This window comes from Tinamus guttatus, unplaced genomic scaffold (genome assembly GCF_059628265.1).
Source record: "Tinamus guttatus ecotype Peru unplaced genomic scaffold, ASM5962826v1 Tinamus_guttatus_pri_ptg000434l, whole genome shotgun sequence".
Classification (NCBI taxonomy): domain Eukaryota; kingdom Metazoa; phylum Chordata; class Aves; order Tinamiformes; family Tinamidae; genus Tinamus; species Tinamus guttatus.
The window spans coordinates 1,988,664-2,013,053 of NW_028288968.1; the positions used below are offsets into that span (position 1 = coordinate 1,988,664).

The 24,390-nt window shown below is 49.9% G+C and overlaps 1 protein-coding gene across 1 annotated transcript; it reads right to left on the reverse strand.

Moving 5' to 3' along the window:
• Nucleotides 1-5,846: 5,846 nt before the first annotated feature.
• SLC35B4 (solute carrier family 35 member B4) lies at nt 5,847-16,548 on the reverse strand. The gene is made up of 10 exons (XM_010211008.2): nt 16,392-16,548; nt 13,222-13,335; nt 12,391-12,493; nt 11,314-11,363; nt 10,893-10,974; nt 9,855-9,915; nt 8,723-8,832; nt 8,077-8,152; nt 6,964-7,039; nt 5,847-6,319 (listed from the first exon to the last, which is right to left on the reverse strand). Exons 1-10 carry the CDS (start codon nt 16,466-16,468, stop codon nt 6,073-6,075), a joined length of 996 nt encoding a protein of 331 aa, XP_010209310.2. The 5' UTR covers nt 16,469-16,548; the 3' UTR covers nt 5,847-6,072.
• Nucleotides 16,549-24,390: the final 7,842 nt, after the last annotated feature.

The following is a 24,390-nucleotide window of genomic DNA, read 5'->3' on the forward strand; positions in this document are numbered from 1 at the left end:
TCCCCAGGTGCTCTTAGCTGGGAAATGGCATAGATTTTTTCCTGACAGCCACATCTTATCCAGTAACTTATTTTTCCCTCCTCTTCCCATTTCACAGTTTTAATTGCGGTGTGAAAGTATGATGGCCTCTGATAATATTGTCTATATTGCAAAACTTGTGAGTTATTCTGATTTTCTGAAAGGTTTAGAGTTAAGGTGGGAGTGAAAGCTGCCTCCAAAACCTTTTTAATAAACGTAGTTTTTTAAGAGACATAGTTCTTTGACTTGCACATGTACTTAAACCAACAACCTAGCGAAGACCTTCAGAAAAAGAAATATTAATTGCTGACTACTCACAGAAGCTGCAAATACTCTGAAGATTTGATTTTCTGTACGTAGAGCAGAACACTGACAAATAAATAAAACTCTTGAATTGATGTTTGTCCTGATTAATTTGTATTCCTGTCTATTTACAGAACAGAGAGTAAGGCCCTTGGCCTGAGGAGCTTCCACTGAGGAGGTCTGTTTGCTTTTATATCGTAGCATGGGCCCTTTGCATGCTCAGAAGAGGACGTGCCTGGTTGCCACAGTGTGGAGTAACATCTGCAGCTCTGGTTTGCCTCATTGGGAAGTTCAGAGTGTGGCCAAGGGTTTTCCTTGTTTAAATGGGATGAACTGAGCAAAGCAACACGGTGAGTAACGGATGGATTCCAACAGCCTGACCTGAAATTCCAAGTAAACCTATAAAACAGCCCAGCTTTTTATTAAGCAGTTTCCTTTTCACACAGCAGCTGAACACGTGCCCAAGCTGAGGAAGACCAGCCCCTCCGCAGCTCCGGTTTTGATCGCTGATTTTGGCAGCCCAAGGAGCAAGGATGGATGCCCGGTGGCCCGGGTTCAGGAGGAGCTCGAGCAGACGACGCTCCCGTTTGCATCTCAGGGGGTTTCCCCAAGACGTTTTGGCAAGGTGGGTGCCCAGCTATTATCATAGAATCATAGAATGCTGAAGGTTGGAAGGGACCTCTAGAGATCCTCTAGTCCAACCCCGTGCACACGCAGGGTCACCTAGAGCACGTGGCACAGGACTGCGTCCAAGCGGGTTTGAAGATCTCCAGAGAAGGAGACTCCACAACCTCCCTGGGCAGCCTGTTCCAGTGCTCTGGCACCCTCACTGTTGGGAAATTTTTCCTTAAGTTCCTGTGGAACTTTTGGTGTTTCAGTTTGTGGCCGTTTCCTCTAGTTCTGTCGGTGGCCACCAGTGAAAATAGGCCAGCACCATCCTCCTCACTGCCTCCCTTGAGGTACTTCTAGACACTGCTCAGGTCCCCTCTCAGCCTTCTCTTCTCCAGCTGAACAGGCCCAGCTCCCTCAGCCTCTCCTCATAGGGCAGATGTTCCAGGCCCCTGATCATCCTCATAGCCCTTTCAGAGGCCAAGGAGTCACGGGATTCAGAGGGATTTCCTCTAGTTGTGTTGGTGGCCACCACTGAAAAGAGACCTGCACCAATTACCACCAAGCACCAAGAGACCAGCACCTCAATTCCCCATTGAGGAGCTGCCCAGCCAGTCCCACAGGGCTCCTCGTGGCTCTTGTCCCCACTCAAGGAGGTCTCCGCTTTGTGTTTGTGGTCTGGATACAGTCTGACGCTCTGTTGGCAAAAGGAAAAACACAGGAGACGGAGCCTCCTCATTTAGGTGGTGAAATAATTCCCCACATTGCAACAACCAACAGAAACGGGGACTTTATTCCATAATGCCCGAGTTAGGGTCCCTGCAGGGGTCTGCAAAGCTGCGAGGTGGCAGCTCAGCCCCATCAGTATCTTCTTCCTTTGGTTTTCATTCCCCAAACCAAGGCTATTTCCATATTCAGCTCCAATCCTACACCATTCCCATGGAATATTTTCTCCTTTCTATTTAGAACAGAGCAAAACATTACAAATTATCCTTGAATCGCACTGCTGGGCCTGCGAGATCTGCCTCTGCTTGAGGGCTGTAACTGCAGAAGCCCTTGTGCAATCTGGCCCAACGAGCCTGGCCACTCCAACTACTCATATTTACAGGAAGAGTCTCAAATGCTAAACCCTCCCAGGTAGGAATCACCCCTATAGCTGGATTACATAGTGCAGAACATACAGGATAAACAGGTTCCTTTATGAGGTCCCTCAAGGAATCTCCGTTGCGTTGACCTGTGCTGGGTCTGGTGCTCTCCAGGACCAGGAACATCCAACCAAGTTTGAAAGCAGAAGGTGCCTTGGAGTTGCCAGGATGAAGTGTTTGCATTTCATTTAGCAGATTGCGGAGCTTCGCAGTTCGTCGTTTTTTAATTTAGAGCATTTATTTTTGGCGGCAAGCACAGAACTCCTAACTTGGTGCCTATATATTTATAAACTGGCAGATAAGAGCAGGGCTGTTTGGGGGAGCCCTGTTTTTATTGGCAGGGAGCGTGTTTGCGTTTCGGCAGGGTAACACCTAAGTTACTCGTCGTCAAACAAGTCTCCAAGTCTTGAATTTTGCAGAGGGGAGTAAAGCAAGCTGTTTAATTTCCCTTTTTTAAAAAATTAATCATTCAACATGCAATAAAACCCATGGCTACATAGTAGCCCTGTGTTACAGACTGGCAAATTGAGGCAGGGCGATATTCCAGTTATTCCCTTATCTCCTGGTGTCCTTGAGGAGCTGTCCCATGGTTTTGGTCCAAGAGCCCTTCTCCTGGCTGGGACCTGCTGGGGACAGCAGCTCGAAACCAGTACAGCAACATTTGTAATTAATTTTATTTTTAAAAGAATGTGTCGGGCGAACAGATGGGGAGTAGTCGCTGCTGGTGACCAAGGGGTTGTTCATCCCTCTGAGGGGTGCGGATCCCTCTCCAGATATCCCTCTCCCGGCTCCCTCCGCTGCTCCCGCGGGACCGCAGCTAATTGCAAGTGCTGCATAAGGCGCTGCTAATTTGGCAGCTGTCAAGGCCAATTATAATGTTTTTTCCACCAGCGCTGGGAGGGGGGGCGAGGAGACGCCGTTTGCTGTCGTTTCCCCCGTTTTCCACATTTCCCGACTCAAGGGACAACCGTCTCCCACCCGCACGGAAGCAGAGACCCGTGTGGGGCCAAGAGGTCCGCATGGCTCCATGGGGCTGCACTTGGGTCCCCCAAACACGGGTCCATTTAACACTTGTCATTTCCACAGGGCCAAGCAGAGTCGCCCACTCGCTCCTGTGGCGCTGGACGCTCACCCAAGCGGTTCCTGATCCTGGATGAGACCCCACGGCGAATCTCCATCCTTGGCCGTAGCCTTTCGGTAACCCCCGCAAAATATTTCAAGCTCCTGAGCTATTTTTTGCCCTCTCCTCTGCGGCAGAGGGAGAGGAGCCCTCGTCACCAGGGCTCAGCCTCATTTTCCAGGCAGGTTCCTATGTTTTTATCACTCAGGCTCTTCCCCGCTCACACTTCAGAGCAAGTAGAAGCATGAAGATGGAAAACAACATCCAGCCTGGAGGCACCAAGGCTCCGTGGTAGGTTACCCTGTCCCGCGGAGGCGTGAGGATGATGCAGAGTCTGAGCTAACCGGGGTGCAGCCCCCAGCACCTGCTCTTTTACCCACCAACTCCTCCCTTTGCCAAGAGCCCCTAGAAACGACTCGTTTTGGCCGTTAAAATGAGGGAGAAAATGCCAAGAGTTGGAGAGGAGGCACAAGGAGAAGCTGGGGGTGCAGGGGCCCATGTACCCGTCCCTCCTCACCCTCCCTTCTTCAGAAGGGGTAAAAATAAAACACCGGGTATTTCCAGCAAACTTTGGAGAGCCATGGGAGCAGCAACGAGGGCCAGCAGCCTGCACGGGCCTGGGCTGGGCTTGGGGCAAAAGAAATTGTGTCCCCCAAGCACTCCCAGATATCCCATGTCAGGAAATCTGCCCTCCTGTGAACCCAGTGAAATGTTAAGGTGCAAACTGCAGCCTGAGGGCTCAGCTGGAGTCTGCCCCGGCGTCACGCACCGCCCAGCTCCCGTGTCCCCGTGGCCGGACACCTCCTTGGGGACTGTTTGCCCAGGCCCCCCTTGTTGCCAGCATCTGGAAATGATGCCAACACAAATCAACAGGAACCTGTAGCTTCCCAACGGTGGCAGGGGCTGGAAACGATCGAGTTGTCCCTCTCAGCCCAGCGAGGAAGGGCCATTCCCACCTCCTTGCACCTTAAAGGCAGGAGAAGCTTCGTGTTGACTTCATCCTTCCAAGGACCTTCATCCAACCGCCACTGGCAAGGAGTAAAAGGAGAAACAAGAGCGGGACGCTTGGAAGCGGAGGCAGGTTTATTTGATTAACAAAAACAAATAAACAAACAAACAGAAACTAACCCAAAAGCTCTGGCAATGCAGAGGGCTGGCCCAAAAGCATTCGCATCATTGTGGTGACCATTAAACCCCCAAACAAGCCAGAAGGGCCACAGCGAGTGCAGGGGACCTGGCTGCAAATTCGTGTTTTGGCTAAGGGGGCACTTCTGCACGGACCCGTCCTCCAACAGCAGGGAGGGAATCGCTGCCGCTGCCTTTAGCGGTGATAAATACCCAAAACCACGGAGATTGCACCGTCAATAGTTAAAAAATACAAAAAATAACCCAGTGTAGAGAATTGGTTCAAGGGAAAACCAAGTACAGCAGGAAAAAAAGGAAACCAAAGAACAAACCTACCAGCATCACCCAGAGCAGGGACAGGCAGCAGCTCAGATGGCACCAGGGATTCGCTGGGATGATGCAGCCTGCTCAGCTCGTGCTTGGCCAAATCCCTGCCCCGAGCTGCCCAAATTGCCACCTCAGCTGGACACGGCTCCTGCTTTCGGGATACGCTCGTGTTTTAAGCGTTGAGGACCCCCATTTATTAGTGCCCCTGACTCAGCTGCTGCCCTGGGGAAGTAGCTTCGCCCCTGCATTGGGGACCAAGATGTGGATAAAGGTTTTGCATCTGGTTGGGTCTTCCCCAGACCCAGTGACATGGCTGGGGGCAGCTGCTGGGGAACAGTCCCCGCTCCTAGAAAATCCTTGGAAATATCCCATTTGTGACACTCAAAAATGCAGGAGGTTTTACAGGAAACATCGAAAGCAGATGGGAAAAACCCTCCCAGACCTGCTGCCGGTTTTAGCATTTCCAGGCAGGACTGAAATTACAGGCAGGAAACGCCGAGGCTGGAAGCCACCGTCCTCCCTTGTCCAAACTCAACGGTCCCAAACGGGTCCGACAGCGCCGGACACGGCGGCTGAGCAGGGCTGGGGTCGTGATGGTGACAACGAGGCGCTCCAGGGAAAGCAGGAGAGCGGAAAACTCAACCATGGGCTCCCTTTTCTGCTCTATTCCCCCTGCCACAAGTGAAGCAAACGGCTAAGGAGCGGGAGAAGAAAACGAACTGGGGTGGACCTGGTTCCTTCCTCTTAGAGAAGTCAAAATAACCCCCAATAGCAGCAGAAAGAGGCTCAGTTCTGCCGGATTTCCTTAAGTTTCCAAGCACCAGCCACACACAGAGGACGGTGTGTCCCTGGGGGAATCACAGGGAAGGGCCACTGTCCCCTTGAGAAGGAAAGGGACACGGCGGCATTTTCTGTCCCCACCACATGACCCTTTTTTGGTTTCCCTGGTCAACCAGCAGGCCTGGGATTTCCAGTGTAACTAGGAACCTGCTGCAGCCACTGCAGCATCCAGAGGTTCCCTGGGGCTCAGCTACCCCCAGCAGCAACCTGGATTCTCACGGACGGCACCGAATGGGCTCAGGGTCCATCTCGCCAGAGCCGGGAGGATGGACAACAGCACCAGGACAGGGCTGGGCTCCTCACGGAGAGCTGGGTCAGCCTTTGCATTATATAATAAAGGGTTATTAAAAGAAAAAGAAAAAAAAAGTGGGAGCGAGAGGGATTGCATTAAAAAGAATGCCATCTTACAAAAATAGCCATCACCTCCCTCCTCGATCCGTACGCACTGATCCCTGGTGGGGGCTTCCCGGGCGCTTGGCACAGCCAGCGCCTCCCCTGCATTATAAAAACACCCCTCGTGGGGGGCTCCCCTGCTGCTCAACTCCATAAAACGTTAAAAAGGTCCCTGCGGAGAGTCCCCGGGCGCTACTCCTGCTTGGGCCTCTTCCTCGCGCGCGCCAGGAGCGGCCCGAGGCTGTTCCAGACCTCCGTGTACATGAGGGTGCCCACGAAGACAAAGAAGGTGCCCAGCCAGTGCCAGGCCGTGAAGGGGTTGCGGAAGTAGAGGATGGAGAAGATGAGGCTGACGAACTTGCGCAGCGTCACCACCAGCGTGACCGTGAGCGAGGTGCACTCCGTGGTGAGGATGAAGACGCCCCGGATGCAGACGTATCTGGGCGGCAGAGGCAAGGGAGCAACGGGAGAGTTCACAGCACCCCGGAACGGCTGAGGGTGGCAGGGACCTCTAGGGATCACTCAGTGCAGCCCCTGCTCCAGCAGGGACACCCAGAGCACGGGGCACAGGGTGGCATCCAGGCAGGTTGGACATCTCCAGAGAAGGAGCCTCCACAGCCTCTCTGGGCAGCCTGTGCCAGGGCTCTGGCACCCTCACACCAAGGAAGTTCTTGAATGTGTACCACAAAACCCCACACGAGATCAAGCTGGAGTGTCCGAGCTCTCTCCACGTGGCAGCACTAACCCTTTTTCTACTCACCTTGCCCAACCCTGGGAGAAATTCCCTCTTAGTTTCAGAGGGAATAAAAATCCCTTCTGCTCACCTTGACACCACAAGCAGCAGCAGTGCAAAACTCAGGTTTACTCTAAATCTCCCCTGATCCCCTAGAGCTGCGGCACTTTGATACCACCTAGTTGCTTAGCTTAGCTGCTCCACTAGCAGATTTCAGCCATCCTGGAAAAAATAGAAGCCCCCGGTTAAATTCCACTCTGCTTTCACCAGGAGTAACAGGAAATCAGCTCCCAAGCCCGGGGAAGGCTCAGGGCCCTCGTCCCCTGCCCGAGGTGTGCAGGAAAGGATACTGAGTGATGACGTTCATGAGGAGGTAGAACCACATGATTGGCAGGGTCACCCCGATCAGTGGGACCTGAAATGGCTCTGTGGGGAGAAAAAGAAGTGAGAAACCCACATCCAGCCTGGGATCGACTTCCAGCAGTGCTGAGACTGTGCCACGTGGTCCCCTGCAAAGAGAAGTCCCAGGAGACCAAACCATCAATTCCTGCCCTAGAGAGATCAGCCAGGTGAGAGCCCCGGGCTTCCATGGACAGAGAGGAACTCAAAATGCAAAGCCCTGGAGATGGGAGGCCTTCAACAGCAACAGGTTGATGCTGCAGGCACAGCTCCCTGGGGGACACTACGTCTGCGTGGGCTAAGGGGAGGTGCAAGGAGGCTGAAAGTGCCTCTCTCCTGCTGAGGACGGGCCACAGCCTGTGACACACTGAAGTTCCATGAGGTTTCTGCTGAATTTGCTGACTGAAATGTGGGTGCATTTTGATTTTGCTGCAGACTGAGCGTTACCTTGTTCTTACTACAATAAATGACAAATACCAGAGATGTAGATGTTCCAGCATGGGCTTCTGCGAGGAGGAAGGGAAGAAGTAGGCTAAGGAAAAGGACTTAAAAAGAAAAGCTCTGTCTTGTGTCAGGACTTTCCCCGTGCCAAAACAGGATGAAGGAACCACACAGTTCTGAGCTGCTTGGAGAGGCTCCCGGGGCCAGCCTGGGAGAGCCTGTGCAGCACAAACAAAACTCAAACCACCGGGTCAGTGTCCTCACCCAGAGCTGAGGTTCTGCTTCTGTCACTCCTCTTCTTGAGCTAGCATGTTCCTTTCCCCAAGAGTCCCCTGTCTCATGTTTTCATTAGGTTTTTCTAGAGGAGGAGGGTTAACTTGCTAGAAATACTGTGCAAGGCTATTAATGAACAGGCTCAAGTGACCTATGCTGGCATCTGGCCATGCAGAAGACACTGGACAGTGTCCTCAGGGCAGTGGGTTTTTTCTTTCTGCCGATGCAAAGGGCTTGAACATCCAGAGGCAACAGTGTGAGCTAGACAACTACTTCCCTGCGGGCTTCCTAGAGCATTTCCCAGGGAGAGAAAAGGTAGGAGAGGAGGGATCCCTGTGGGCAACACTCACCAGATTGGCTGAAGAGAACTGCGTGGTGGTAGATGTTCGGGGCGAGGAGGAGAAAGCCTGGGAGCGGCAACGCGTGCTGGAGAGAAAGAAAATCAGGAGTAACATTATGGAACGCTTCCCACCTGGGGAATCCCTCCTCACACAGCCGCGTGGATGAGGACACACTTCCCTGCTCAGGCATTGCCACGGGTCATCCTTGGCATTCCTGCCAGGAAGGTGACACCAAACCACTCATTCTCTCCAAGGAGCAAAAGATGGGATCAAGAGGAGGAGCCCAGCTTTCCTCCTGCAACACAGCTCAGTGTCTCTCTCCCCCTTTTAGCTTTTACTGTGAAGCTCTCTCCTTCCTGCAGGTCTCCTCCACACAAAGCACCATTTTAGAGAAATCAGCTGGAAGGGGCTTGGTGGAGTAACTACAATGGATTCAGAACACCAAGACTTCTAGCAGTAAGTTTAAAAATCACTACATGGGCTGCAGCTCCTTAGGAAACTTCTTGGAGTTGGGAAAGCCCATGGAGCTGAAGCTGTTCTGGTCTGAAGCAGCTCCCAGGGCTGTGTATGAGGCCTCGATGGCTGGGCTGGGGGAAAAGACTCTATTTGCAGCTGGGTCTGTCCAGTGAAAGCAAGAGAAGATATGGAGACTTACATTGTAAAACAGGGCCTCTTTGGAGTGCTTCCCAAACTGCTTATACAGCGTCTCCTGGAAAATCCCCATCCTGGCAGACATGAGGAGGGCGAAGGTGAGTGCAGCGATTCCTGGAACAGAAACACCTCAGATCAGCCAGCTCAGGGACTCCCACAATTGAGCCTTTGGTGAAAGAAAACGGTGAGAGGAGTAAGAACATCCCAAGCTGGTAAGATGGGGGAACACTCAGAAGGGCCTCGGGACATAGGTGCCTTCTTACAAAGATTTCTGTGCCCAAGAGATGCCTGTAAATATCATCTCTTAAACACGAGAACTCAGGCCTGGCAGGCAGGCTGGCTTGCTGCCTAGGCAAAGAGATTATCACAAATACAGTTATTTGTTATTTTTGTTATAACATCAAGCTCATGTGCCCCCAAACCATAAATAAATGCAGGATGGAGGTATGAAAATAAGAGGTAAGTGCCAGTTTGTAGAGATTCCTTCATGAAATACTTGGCTGAACGTAGGCTTCAGCCCCTCTCCCTCACTGCAGCACATCTCATAGCACGAGATACATCAGGCAGGGCTGGTTCTGTACAGAGAAATCAATCTGATGTCTGCAAACACACGGGTCAAACTTGTGTCTGATGTAAGTGTACAAGGTTGGGCTATTAAAATGGTGGCTTCTTAAAAGACAAAACCCATCCTGACTTCAGCTGAGGATGAGATGAGCTTGTCAGGACACTATTTCATGATTATCTGCACAGAGAAGTTGCTTTCCTGCCTGTGCAGAGATGGGAATGCCTCACATCAGGGCTGTGCTGGCAGTATGGGGCAGAGTTTACTCTTAATGCTACAATTTTCCATTTGTTGCTGGGAAGTATTTTGCAAAACTGTAGTTTTATTCTGTTACTTAGTTACTGCCTGATAGAAACACTCCAGCTGCTACATTCAACTTGCTGAAATGGAAGGAATTCACAAAGCCACCAAGTGCCCCAGAAACACAATTCTTTGCAAACCAAAGTCCATCAGATGCTCAGCACAACTTAACCTCAGCTCTGGGGCTCCCGCTGCAGTCTGCTTAGCACAACCCGCAGCCAAGGGGCAGCCCTCCAAGAGCAGAGTCCTGGCTGCAGCCGTGGCACTCACGCACCTAGCAGCCACCACAGGAACGCCCAGAGCCCGTCCTCTTCGCTTAAACCGGAGTCAGATGCCTGGGGGAGACACATCAGAGAGTCACCGCGAGCCACCGCGTCCCACAGTTCATCCCCAAGCTGCCCTGGTCGGGTAAATAAACCAGAATTCTGGCTTGTGGTTGAGATGTTGAGGCAACCACCCTGTAGATGCTACTAGCCAAGAGGAAAATGCTGGGTAATGTGACTTGGCTCAACTCTCTCTGTGGCTCAGGGCAAGTTACACTGCTCACATTTACCATTAAAAAGCCAGTCACAACTCTGAGCACTGCATCAAATCCCCGTGCCTGCTGAGAATTAATACAGACCTTCCTTGGATACCCCAGGAGTATAAGCAGCTATTAAATGATGAGGTTTAAAAGGTCTGGCAGCCTTGCTTCACTTCCAAACTCTCAACGCTGGTTTAAGTGAAACCAGTTTTCACTCGACCGCTGTTTTATGTTACTTTTCTATCTGTAGTTGTCAAAGTCGGGGTGTGTGGGCTGACCCAAGAAAAGCCCAGGCTGGTGCTACACACAGATTTCCATCACTCCCTCCTGTTCTCCAAGCACTTGCACTTCAAGGGTCACAGAAAGTCCCACTGGGTAACAACAGGCTGGAAAATTCTAGCTTGAACCCTGACAGTTTATTCTGTGATAAAGAAGTTTTAAGGTTTTGTCTACTATTACTGCAACACATCAGAATAAGGGCAAGAAAAAAAAAACAGCTGGCAGCTGTTATCGTGTGGGGGAAAAAAATCATGGTTCGTTTTCAGCAAAAAGCAGAGTAACATGGGGTAAAAGGCACTGTAATTAAGTTAAATCACGGTCATGTGTGAGGCACGCCTCCCTACAGGTAAATGAAGCAGCCAGGAAGAAGTGCTGGTGGGGAGCAGATCTGGAGAGGTCTTGCCTCTCCACTAACAGTCACTCAGAGGCAGTTACTGATGAAGATGCCCAGGACAGCTCTTCCTCCCTTTAAGGTTCGTGGCTGTGTCCTCAGGCCCTTTTTATTCTTACCACTTGCTTCGCAGACATGAAAGTGCAGGTGAAGATCCCCACGGACACCAGGGCTATGGATGCGTATTTAGAGATGCTGTATCTGCACAGGGGGAGAGCAGAGATGTCAGGGACATGGCCCCACCTCACCTTGTTCCTTCACTACTCCCTGCATGTGGATTTTGCTCCACTGAGCCAGGATGAACCTCCTTGGTCCATATTGTCTTCAATGAAGGAGCGAGGGGTGGTGGGAGAGCAGAAGAGGAAATTACTCAGGTCTAGTCCATGTCTTAACCATTTCTTCCCACATTTTCTGTGCTGCATCTTCCCCACCAATAAAGCCAGGATATTTAATGGGAAAAGGAAGTCACTCAACAACAGCAAAGACTAAATCAGTGGCAGAGCTTTCAGGGATGAAACCAAAAAGGTGCCTGCGATTTACCTTTTTTTCAAAATGATGATGCCTAGAGCCATGCTTGCTATGAGAGACCCCTGGAAAAGGAGAAGAGAGAGGAGGAGAAACAAAACAAAAGGTCAGTGTGAAACTTCTATGGACTGGGGCTCCTGCCAAGGAAAAAGAGCATAATTGATACAATTAACACAAAACCAGCAGCAAAACACCAGGACAGGAGCATGGAGATGGGCAGGGTCAGGGGAATGTCATTTCAGCTAGGAAAAAGGGACAAGTCAAGCTTGAGGACAAAGAAGATGGAGCAAAATCGCTTGGTCACGAGGTCTCCTCCTTTCCTGGATCCAGTGTGTGCTACAGACCACTGTGCAGCCAAATCCCCACGATTTTAACTGGGAGCAGCAGTGCAGCTCTGCAGATTGCCTGCAGGACACTTGTGGGCTGCTATACAGGAGCCATCCCTCACGGTTAAAGTGGAACTGGGCTCTAGAGTGTTGTCTGTTTTTCCTCTTTCTAAACTATCTTGATTTCATGTATCTAAATCCCACGGTGCACTGTGGGACAGCAGCCACCAGCCCAGCAGATCTCTTGAACTCAGCTGTTATTTCCAAAAGCCAAACTCCGTTTTCTTTGATTTTAAAAGATATTTTAGCCAGACAGTTGCCTGCAAACACTTGAGTGAAGATGTGTTTTCAATAGCAGCTTCCAGAGCAGAGGTCCATGTGGTAATAGCACAGGTGGAAGTCACCTACACTATGACATGAACCACCTGGTTTAGCTATAAGATGGGAAAACTGCATCCCTGTGGTCAGCAATTCAGCCCATCCAGGGCTGATGGCCCAAGTTTGGGATGGGTTTTGTCATCGTTACTTCCTCATCACATTGGAAAAAGTGAAGCCTGTTCGAGCTTCAGTTTCCTCATCCACGTAGGGACATTAAGGGAATAACTTCCAAGGTCAACACTGGAAATGAGACCCAGAGCAAAGTTGCTCTTCTCCATAATTTAGTTTTTGTATGGGATTGTGGTGTCCACACAGGATGAGGGGATGCAGGAAGAGCACACGAAGGGCCATCACACGAGGATGGAAAGGACAGCGTGGCAGTACTCACTGATCTGAAGATCATGTGCAGGGGCATGGCGATATTTAAGTTCAGGGCATAGTTATTCACCACGCTCACTGTGAAGAACATAGCCACCATGATGAGATAGTACCTGAAACACAAAAGCAGGGGGTGGTTGGCGTGGCTGGGCACAGGCTATCCATGTGCTGGGAACACCCTGGAAGCTGCAAGGACAGGCCTGGAGCTGCGGCTCACCTCGCTTTGGCTCTGTGACAAGGACTAAGAGGGAAAGCAGTCCCCTTGTGCATGCAGCAGGGAAGTCCTTGAAAGGGGACGTGAACAGACCTGCACCAGCTCAGCTCATGCTCATCCCAGAGAGGGAAAAAAAAAAAAAAAAAAGAGGATACCAGGATTTCTTAGCATGGACTTCCTGCAGACACCTCTTTCCTAAGGACTGTGGTGCAAGACAAGGCTTGTTTTGACAAGATTCAGTTTCTGACAGCAGGCAGGAGTGGAAGGAGAGACCATTTAAATCTGTCCTGAACTTCCACAGTTGCAGCCCTAGGCCACAGGGCCAAACTGGCTCTGCAAGGGGGAGCTCCCTGGAGAGACAAGGAGCCCTTAGAATGCACCGTGCAAAGCACAGCCGTGCTCCTTGGGTAGGAGAGTGTCTGAGGGCAATTTCCTCTCAAGTATTATCAATAAGTGAGGAATTCATATTTTTACTAGGCGTGACAGGTTCTCAATGAGGCTTCGCGGATGCTGCAGAACGGATGGGATTTAGACAGGATAAATGATAAGCCGTTTTATTAAACGCTTCTTGAGATAACAGATAGCCAGTCAATTTGTGCCTAGCAAAAGCTTTTACATCAGCTGTACCTTATTGGTATGGCCCGCTGCTTCCTCCCAAAGTTGGCTTCGAAGATGAAGCCTTCCACCGCGATAAAGAAGAACTGGGAGAAGGTCACGATGTTCCCACATCCTGGAAACTGCCTGTGGGTGGCAAGAAGAAAGCATAAGTGCAATGCCAAGGAACACGGATACTGCACCGGGCTGCAGTGAGAAGAGGTGAGAGGTTCACATTCCCAGAGCATCAACCTGCGTGGCCTTTGCTACTGTCTAAATCCAGGTTTTCATGCCTGGTATTGAGCTTTTCAAACTCCACCAGGTGCTGAAAGCAACACGAGAGGTCCAGCTTCCACAAAGAGGCCCTGCAGTCTGGGCATCTTCCTCCTGCTGGAAGCAGCACTGCAGTTTTCACTGCCTTGCTGGCAGAAACAGCATCACCTCTGAGCAAACCAGCCTCAGGTGATTGCTCTGGGGGAAGAGCAACGACTCACGAGGTGCAGGCAGCCTGCAACAGCTGGACATTAAACACACTCTTCCTGCACGTAACTATTCCGAGCAGGCACGAGCACCACCTTCATCCTAAGGAGCTTACGGGAAGGAGAGGAGGATTTCCTGGGAGGGATGGGGCTGTTGTGTGTCAGCAATCACCCACAGAAAGTTGTAATCATCTGCACATGGAGATAGAGGAATTTGAGCCCCACTCTCAGCACTCTTGCATGTGGTTTGCTCACCCAAAACGCAGTCACAAGTGGTTACAGGTCGGTTCCAAAGCTGCTTTTGCAGAACGCAAGGTGAGACACTGGAGAACAGGAGGACCAAATTGTGCAGTGGCAACCTGGTCTCCTCCAAAATCCCTGTCATCCCTTGGTCTGAAGGGCTCTGGAAGATGCAGAGCTGCCCAGGTGCTCACAGGTAGCCCCCATCCCTGGCTGCCACCAAAAAGCACCCGGAAAGGCCAGGGTCTCCCTGCACTTCCCATGGGACAGGCACAAACCCAGGTCCCTCCTTTATCCACCTGGCAATTTTCACAACCTTTTCCAAAGTTCAATTATCTATGAGATTTCAAGCCTTACTGTGCAATTTAGATAGAAAGTTGCTTGAGGCAAGAGAGGAGATATTGAAAGGGCAACAGAAGCCAGACCGCAGGATTGTAAACCTTATCTCCATAGGAAAACATAAAGCCAACGTAAACTTGGAACAGACCGAGATCATACATTAGTTTTATTGTTCTCACAAGGAGTTTGATCTTTGCGTTCAGTTTCTCGCTGTACCTATGACCTCACATTATCAGCAAAGCATTGCCACAGGTTATGTGTTGAGGGATAATGAAAAGACAAACAAAAAAGAAAAACAGGCTGCATCCGCCCCTGGCTTCGACTTAAAATCCAAACACCTCGACAGGCTTAAAAGGAACAGACAGGGAGTCTGGAGGTATCAACCAAGAACGGCTTCAACTGTAGCCTCTGGAAGCAACGTAGAAATCCTACTAGGATTCATCCTGCCTCCCAGGACTGAGTTGCCCGGACTGTTCATGATGGAGCAGCCGGAGAGGGGCTCAGAAGGGAGCAAATAAAATAGCTCAACTTCTGCACATCGCTTTGGGAACAGCTAAGGCACCATCCTCTCCTTGAGACCAAGTTCAGCACATCCCGGTCACTGGATCCACTGGCGTGGATGGATTTCCATCCATGCCTGCAAATAGCTCTGCTTTTCATGGAGAATTCCTGAGACAGCCCCTACCCACCTTGCAGAAGAGCAGATGAGACCCACTATGCGGGGCCTCAACCATCTCCATGGAAGACAGCTCCTGAGGACACAGCTTCAGAAGGCAAACTGCAAAACACTGGTTTTCCAAGCACTCCTTCCTAAGGATCCACCCTGCTACACTTACAGGGAGCAAACCTGTTTTTTTGGTCTGCTTTAAATCTCTTTCATAGGAATTTAAGCCCATTCTTTCTTGTCCTGTCTTCAGAGGCCAACACATCAATTTATTTCCTCTTATGTGCAGCCACTTTCCACACATTTGAAGTCTTTTTTCTTTCCTCTGGCATCTCTAGACTAAACAGTCCTCATTCCTTCACTCTTTCCTCGTAAATCCCGAGGGAATTTCTTCCAATCACCTGCGCTCTTCCTCACTAACCTCTCTTTGCCTGGTCACTGCCTTTTGTGTGATCCTGCTCCAGGAGCACAGGACTTCCCTCATCAAGGGCAGATTCCTCTTCCAGAGGGGCCTTTCACTCCACACAGCACCAGGACACACAGAAATACCAACCGTTTTCCCTGTTTCAGGACTGAAGGTGAACAGGGTAAGGGAGGAGCACAGGAATTCCTCAAGCGAAGGAGAAGAAAAGCAGCTTCCTTCCTAAATATCTGCAAATGGATTCCTGGGATTTGTTCCTCAAAACCTGGGGTTTAGCCACTTAATTCACCCCTTAGAGTGTGGCTCCCTTCTATTTTAAGGAGGAGGTGGCAAAGCCATTCAGAAGCCCATAAAATAGCTTTAAATGGATGCTTGGAATCACAAAAGTCACCTAAAATCTGGTGGGAATCCTTGCTCCCTGCAATCCGCTGGCTCGGCCACCACGGGAAGGTCACCCTGCCACGCGGGTGACATTCCCGTGGACCACGCAGCCCCACGGCTCCTCCTGTGGGTTTTTCCTTTGGGAATGCGCTTTTTCCTGTGGGATTGTGGATTTTTTTCCTTTGGGATTTCAAAGGTTACTGGGTGGCATCTGGCTGAGGCGGGGAATGGCGTTTTGAGGACAACCCGCTGCTATTAGCAGGCCCAGGAGATCCCAGCCGTGGTGCTGCCGCCTGGCTCCACCAGAAGGCCCAAACCCAGCAGAAGGAACCCCCAAAATATCTACAAAAAATAAGGATCGGTGTCCCCCAAGTGCCTATGTTGGGGGTCAGGTCACAGCTGGGCCCCCACAGCCCCATATGCTGCCAGGGGCCCCTCACAGGCCCCTGGGGGCTGTAACCCCCTTCGGGACCAGCCTCAGCCTCACATCTCCCCCTCCGAATCCTCTCGGGGACCCCAAAAATCCCTTGGGATGCCAGCAACCCTCACAGGCCCAGAGGGCCTCCCCATCCCCGCGCCTCCCACACCCTATTCCTGACCCTATTCCCGCCCCCTCCAGCCCTATTCCTGCCCCCTAAGCCCCATTCCTACCCCCCAGGCCCGCTCTCCCGTCCCTCACCTGACCAGGAGCTCCAGGAACACCACGTTGCTGCAGCAGCCGCCGAACACCAGCCCCACCGCCACGGCCGGGTGCATGGTGCCGCCCCGAGTAGGGAGGCGGCAGCGGCGTCCCGGGCCACCAGCACCGCATCCCGCTCCCCGGGCCGCCCTCACGGCCCCGGCCCCGCCGCCCCCGCTTCCTCCCCGGGCGCAGTAGTTCGTTCCCCGCCCGCCGCCCGTTCAGCGCCACCGCTGCGCGGGCCTCGCGCGGACTACAACTCCCGGCAGCCCCCGGGCCGCCTCCCACCTCCCCCTCCCAGGCGGCGCCCCGCGCGGGGCATGCTGGGGGTTGTAGTTCTCTGTGTGTCAGCGCCCGGTGGGCAGGTAATGGCGGCGCAGGGCGCTGAGGCGGCGCCAACGGCGCTTCCCTGCCGAGGAGCAGCCCCTCGCTCCCGTGCCCGGCAAAAAGATGGATTTAAATAGTGAAATCCCGCTGTTTAAGTGTGAAATCCGGCTTGCAGGCCCGCCTCAGGCACCCCATGCACCCAAGGCAATTCCACACCAACCGCTCAAGGAGCAGCAAGGGGGAAACAACGGGACAAATAAGTGGTCAAAAAGTGGGATTTTCTTGTTGTTGTTGCTTTGTTTTTAACTACAGGAAAATGCCTCAGGAAAGCTTGGAGGGTTACAGGTAGAAACACAGGGACCTTTCAGTGAGGGTGACCCAGGGTGGCCCTGGTGGCGCCTCCAGAGCTCCTGACTTGGGACATGTCCCCCAGGAGGACAACGTGAGTGCCAGGAAATGGTGTTTTGGAGCCCCAGCTGAAACATTTTGCTGAAACCTTGTCCTGGAGTTGGCCGAAGTTTGTGCTTCTCCGATTTCACAAAGCGCTTTGGCATTTCCCGACCTCGATCCGGGGAGGAAGCCTTCAGCTAACTTCTTCAGGCTTCCCATCAGGTCCTTTCGAATGATTTATACATTATTAAAAAGTACCATGGCTCATTAGCAACAAACAAAGGGAATATCTGTGTCTTGCCGGTGCTCTCAGATGTCTCCAGGGGTTTTTCTACTTCCACATCCTCAGCTGCCACCCGGGTCAAAATGATGGATTTTTCCGTAATCTTTTGCTACGTTGGGTGCTCACATCTCCTCCTTTCATTTGCTTTCTTTGTGCTTCAAAGGGGTGGGTGCTGAAGCGGTTTTCAGCCACCGTGACTGTGCTGCACCCTGGTTACTACATGCATTAAGCTACTGAACACGTTGCTTCTTTTGAACTCCTCTAGTGCACCAGTAAAAACCACAATCTTGGCTCATAAAGCACCTGAAGCCTTTCCTTGTAGCCAGGCATCTGGAGGAGGGCAGTCCTGGCTGGTCTAACAGACACTTAACATCCTTTCTAGTGTTATAATTTACGAGGAAACTTCAGGGATGAATTGTCTGGCTGAGGAGAGTGCCCCAAAAAATGCATACACGGAATTATATTAACATTTAAAAATATCATTCCAAAAGCCGGTTCAAAAGGAGTTCGCCTAAGTTGTACAAGCACAAACCCAGTGTGAACATCTGATAAGTAACAGCGATTTATCAGCCCTGTCTTTCTACCAGGAGCCAGTTTTATGCTTGCTGACGATGGAGCGGAGTTTTCTTGCATAGCATGAATGGACAGCAATGTTCTTGAGGCCGTAGACCTGCAGTGTTGATGGTCAAGGGACACAGACAAGATGAAATAATATAACCTGAAAATTAAATAAACCTCCAGCTACAGGGTAAAAGCTTTTCTTATGTGCCAAAGACTTATCCGTTTTCTTTTTTTCCAACAACATCAGATACTTTAATAAAAGTTATTGCTTCTACCTGCAAACATCATATTACGTCTGCCAGCATTATTATGATCTTCTTCTGAGATGGCTAAAATAAAGTAAAATGTGTTTTCACATCATGGAAACACTGGGGAGTCTCTTTTTGCCCCCAAAGCAGGCTTATGATGGGGGGTCTTCGCTAGTATAAATCTGCAGCACTGCAATGTTTGAATAAGTCCTGGCAGCATTCGGGTTCCTGGCTTCTGAAAAGCAAAATTGTGGACTCTTAATTCGCTGAGTTTGTGTTGACTTACTGAATACATCAGATTCTTTCAGCTCTGTTTGGGAACGGCAACGTATGCTGGAAAAGGGAGTTTAGGAATCTAAATTTGTTTTGCATTTTGCCACTTTTCCCAGCTCCAACATATGGTCAAGTCTTGATTCCCCTAAGGGTTGTAGATTTTTGATCTTGGTTTTGGGAACCAATCCAGGGATGGGGAAACGCAGAGCTGTGAGTTACAGCATGAAAAGTTCTGTTGTTCCATTTCCAGAAAAGTGGGGTTTTGAGTATATTAGGCATGGCAAAAATCAACAAAAACCTTGGACTTTGACATCATTACACAGGCAAAAAGCTTGATCCCAAAGGTGTGCTTTCCAGGAAAGACTGTTCCACTCCTTTCTTTTCTAATTCATGACTTCGTTTTCTGATCATTAAACCAATCATATTCTCAGTAGATGGGAAGTAAAGCAATCAAACTGATTTTGTCTGTTTTCATAGTCAATGTGCTCGTGGCAGCAGGGCCAGGGAGGGATCCTGCCCCTCTGCTCAGCCCTGGGGAGGCACCTGGAGCATCGGGGGCAGCTCTGGGCTCCCCAGGACCAGAGGGACGTGGAGCTGCCAGAGAGGGGCCAGCGCAGAGCCACCAAGATGCTGAAGGGACTGGAGCATCTGTGGTGTGAGGAAAGAGTGAGCGAGCGGGGCCTGTCCAGCCTGGAGAGGAGAAGGCTGAGAGGGATCTGAGCAACATGGACAAACACCTGAGGGGAGAGTGTAGGGAGGATGGGGCCAAACTCTTGTGGGTGGTGGCCAGGGACAGGACAAGGGCTCATGGGTGCAAGGTGAACCCCAGGCAGCTCCATGTCCACGTGAGGAAGAACTTCCTTGGTGTGAGGGTGCCAGAGCCCTGGCACAGGCTGCCCAGAGAGGCTGTGGAGGCTCCTTCTCTGGAGATGTCCAACCCGCCTGGATGCCACCCTGTGCCCCGTGCTCTGGGTGTCCCTGCTGGAGCAGGGGCTGCACTGGGTGATCCCTAGAGGTCCCTGCCAACCTCAGCTGTTCTGGGATTCTGTGGCTTCAGCAGACTTGGCTAGTCATTTGGTACTGAAAGGTGCAAACAGAGCAAGCTGAAGACAAACCAGGTTCCTAACTGCACAAACTACAACTTAAAATAACTCATTACTTCATCTTAGCAGGTTTGACCTTCTTCCATTCCCTCCTGTCATCGTGGGTGCTACAGGTGAAGAGAAACCCCTTGTTATACAGAGCTGCCGTAAGTGGAGGCATTGACAGGTACAGGTGTGAGCTGGTGGATCTGAGATCCACCTTGCCCTTCTTTGCGTCTTCTTTGCATCTTCTGTCTGTCTATACAGTAAATTGTTGATTTAAACCTCTCTTCTCCCAACCAGCAGTGGTGTGTCTGCAGAAATGGAGAATGATGGTGATGTCACTGTGATCATGATGACGATGACAACATTTTTCATTGTGGATGTTCCAAAGAAGGGATTAAAAACCAGCAAATTTGGCTTTCCCCAGTCCGCATGGGCCTGCGTTTCTGTGTTCAGGGCTTTTCCAAAGGATGAGAAGGCTGATGAAGCGACCAGTTGTTGAGTATTGAGCAGTGATGATGAAGTCTCTGCCTTCTAGCTGGCATCTGACATGGCCTGGATGTTCACAGTTGTTCACTCTTCGGAGTTTTCTCAAGGTGAGAGATGAAATGAGATGTCTCCTGCTGGATTATATGGCTCTGAGCACCCTCAAAGTGGGATTTGGGAGAAGGGTACTAGGCTCAGGTTATAGAAGGGTTGAGTAACTCCATGACTAGCATGTAGGAAGATACGTGGTCACCTACTGTTGTGAAGTCCCTGGAGGTGCTTCCTAAGATCTGGTCTTTTATGAATTGAGATACCTCATCTGGCTGCTCTCTCTTCCATTTGTGGTCTTGATCCTGGCTGAATCTGTCCTGCTGCTTTTCTTACTAAAAGATACAGAGGTCCTATGGTACGTGGCTGTGCTGACTGGACCCAGCTCATTTTCTCTTCCAGGCAATTGTTCCCAATAACTGATTTCCCTGGAATGTAAAGAAGAGATTTAAGATTTTGAGCTAATGACAGCTCTGACAGTTTGGGGAAGGGACTTGCAGGGAGTGAGCTGGGTCTGTTTCCACCACTTTTCATAACAAGCTTGTTCCCTGAAATAGCATGCAGGCAAAAGAGCAAAGTGTGTTTAGCAGGATAGTAACCGTCTGAGAGACTTGAAGTGCTGAGAGTTGAGCTCTTGCTGTCAGAGAAATTGTTGCCCTCACATCTTCATCACCCTTGAGCAAATATTTGCCTCCTATGACAATATTGTTGACCTGAGCACCTCTCAGTGCAAACCCTTGTAGCTTAACCAATCTTAGAAAAAATTTAGCTGGATTCTGATATGAACCAGGAGCATTCAGACTGGGGGTGAAACTATGCAGAAGTGGGGTCTTCATTTGCCCCCGTTTTGCCAACACAAACTCCTCATTCAGCATCCTCAGACCTAACAGCTCTTTTCCTCAACAAATTATTATTATCAACCCCATTTTATAAAGAGGACAGTTAAGCTACAGGGACAGGCAGAGACAAAGGCATGTGAGTTGGGGAAAGGGAACAGATCCTCGGAGCTGGATTTCTCTCAGCAAGTTCTACATATCTGCACCGTAGGTGTATGTGGCTGTGGGAGTCACCTTGGTCTGTCTTTGCGGGGGGAAAATGGCAAGGAATAGATCCTTTTTCTCCTTCCAAAACCTGAAATCCTCTAACCTGGGTATCACTGAGTACTTTTAGGAAAGACAGTTCTCCTGGAGCAGCCCACTTGGCCAGAAGACACCGTCTTGTCACTGCAGCTCTCCTAAATTTTCCATCTCAGCTCCCCAGTCTTTGTTTTGGGAACCAGCGTCACAAGAAATTTGGTGAGTTCTCCTTCATTTTCACCGGCTTCAGCTGAGATGTCTCCAGCTCCTGGACTTCTACAGCTTCAGAGTAGAGTCCTTTGCTTCTCTGTCAGATAGTTCTTTGTGGGAGGCAGCTTAAAATTTCCCTTTATGATAATATATAACTTCAAATAAATTAACTACAATAAAGCACCGGTGTATTTTAGGTGCATTACAAGGAACAGGTCTCCTTAAACTGCCACATTCCTGAGATTTACATGTTCCATCAACTTCCAGGTCCCCCAGATATTCCTCCCACTCGCTCCTCAGTACATATTTTCCCAGCAATTTCAATTATTTGCTGAAAGTTTGGCATCTCAGCAACTTACAGAGTCTCACCTTACATCTCAGAAATGATCCCTGTTTCTCTAGGCGGATCAGGAGCCATTCCTGTTGTCTCAAACATTTGATTTTCTGTGGGGTACATGAGCTTGTTTCCTCCCTTGCAGGTGTTTCTCTGACCTACGCAGTGCCTGCTCCCTTGCTGGACTAAGGCAGCAGTGCAACCCTAACAAAATGAAGATATAAGAAACCCTTGTGCTGATGGTCCACGTTTTCCCTTTTTATCTCCCCCTTGTCACTTCTTAAGCTCATTTCTTTTTTCTTCTTTTCTTTTTTTCCCCCTCTGCCAAGTTTTATTTGGGTGGGTTCCAGCACAGAGCTACTTGATCAGGCAGCCCTAATGCTGGAGCTGCCTGTGTGTGTTACTACTTGTCAAAAATGGCAAAAGCTAAAAACTCCAGGCATATTTTGGGGGAGGGAGACGGGGGGAAATTGCAAATAGCTTCATTTTTTAAAATCTCTCCCCCCTTCCTCCTCCTCATTCCTTAGGGTTGTTAAACTTGACATCTCTGGAAATGAGCTGGAAGAGCCTCCACCTGAAGCACTCGCCTCCTTTGAGAATCTCCCACATTGGATATGTCCCTCAGTGCTCCAGGCAGGTGAGCATGACTTTCCAGTGATGATTGATGGGATCTCATAGAAAGATTCTTTCAAATAAAATAGCACAGATGCACGCAAGGAGGAGGAAAAGAAAGATTTTTTTTTACTGTTTTTTTCTTTACCCTGAAAGTGGTCTGTTTTTGCAACAAGATGGCTGAGCAGTCATAAAGTGTTGCAGACCCATGGCCATAGTGATAACTGCTGTATAATTTAAGGGAGCATGTGTCTGTATCCATTACAGGTATTTATATTATATTATATTATATTATATTATATTATATTATATTGTAATATTAGTATATTATATTATTTTCAAGTAAGTGCAATATGTCTACCCTTGAGGGAAAGAGCGATTCAGGATCTTCCAAACTCACAGGTGGTCAAGAACAATGTTTCAGGTTTGCTCTGAAGACCACCGAGGATATCTAGAAATGTGTATGAAACAACAAAGAAATCAGCCTGTCAAACCCCGTTTATTGAATATACAGATAGTCCCCACAGGCAATTCCTTTCCTCTTTGGTTAAGTCTCATCCAAAAGCTGGAAACAAAACCTACTGGGAAGTTGCTCCAAGGTACTTTCTGAGAGAGCTGGAGACCCTTTTCTACGCTAAATATCTACCATCTGAAATTCCTGTCTAATTCTCATCCATCTGTTCCTGGGCATTGCTTTTCCTTCCCTTTCTCTACTTTTGCTGTCTCCAGAAGTGCATTGAGAGGCCAGACAAGGTGTCCAGGGTCTGCCCCCTTTGTTACTCCACTTCTGTTTCACCTTCTTTTGCGCCTGTTGTTGGGGGATTTGTGGAATATAATTGCACAGTATTGGGCACTACTTCCACTCTTAAAAGTGTCAGATCTGATACATTTCCCCCTGTTTCCAAGGTAATGGGAGATTTTCTCTCTGATAGGGACCTGCAGGAGGAGGTGACAGAAGAGAGAGACTCAAAATAGCGATGGGCTTCGGTCTAGGTAAGATCAGCTGTAGGACTTCGTGGGATGTCTGAATCCATACCTTTAACCTCAGGTGGGTTAGTGTGTTATTCTTACCCTCTGGCCGGGTAAGAATGATTTAATAACTACTAAATAATTAATTCATCGGTGCAAAACTTTGATATAGCAGAGTGTAAATGGGACCAGAAGAAATCATAGGAGATGGTGTCATTCCTGCGGTGCAAGGGAGGTGGACTCAGGGACCAGACACGACTCTTCCAGCTGTAACATTTTTCCCCACCGTGTGTCAAGCACGAGGGGCTCCGAGTGCCTGGGAAGCTTCTCTGCCAACGGAGGAGGATAGAAACAGAGATTTCTATTTAGCAATGTTTTTGTTGACGGCTCTGCCTGGTGGGGCCTGCTCTGTATCACAGCTTCTGTAGAGACTCCACAGCCCTCCAGCAACCCCCCTGCCTCTCCCACAAGGCTTTTTTAGCAAAGTCTGTTCCTCTTCATGCTGAATCGGATTAGGAGCTCTCATGATCCATCACCACCTTCCTGCAGACTGCCAGTAACCTCGAGTCACTGCAGAGCATCACAAATGAACACTTCTATTACGTGTTTAACAGGGAGAGAAATTGGGGGGACAGTGTAAGAGCTTGTGTTCATCCACCTCTGCTCCTGATGGTCCTCTGCAGCTCCATCCCGTTTGGAGGGTAGATACATAAACATGCCCTGGGCATCAGAGGATGTCTGCATAACGCGTTGGTTACCCGGGCTCTACATAGAGAATTCTAGTACAAGCTCTTTATTTCTCCCTCCTTGTCTTAAATACTGAAGATCAGCTTGGTACCTGGAGGAAATGATAAAAAAAGCAAATCATAGATACATTTAGGAAAGAAAATAGCTTTATTTTTGTCAAGGCAGTCCAAGGGATTTTGGAAATTGAGGGCACAGTGAAGAAGAGCGGGTTTTAGGCTCAGGGACTGAAAATGTGTGTTCCTCCAGCAGGACTCACTCACTGCCCGGGGCAGTTTGCAGCCTCTGTGCAAGAGCCGATTGCTCTGGGATGTTCCTTCTGCATAGAAGACTCTGCAAGTGTCTACAAGTCG

Coding starts and splice junctions, on each gene's coding strand:
- SLC35B4 (XM_010211008.2), bottom strand. CDS start 16,468: ATGCACCCGGCCGTGGCGGTGGGGCTGGTGTTCGGCGGCTGCTGCAGC. Junction 13,336..16,391: donor TTCCTGGAGCTCCTGGTCAG/GTGAGGGACGGG, acceptor TGCCACCCACAG/GCAGTTTCCAGGATGTGGGA. Junction 6,320..6,963: donor CTCATGAACGTCATCACTCA/GTATCCTTTCCT, acceptor TCTGCCGCCCAG/ATACGTCTGCATCCGGGGCG.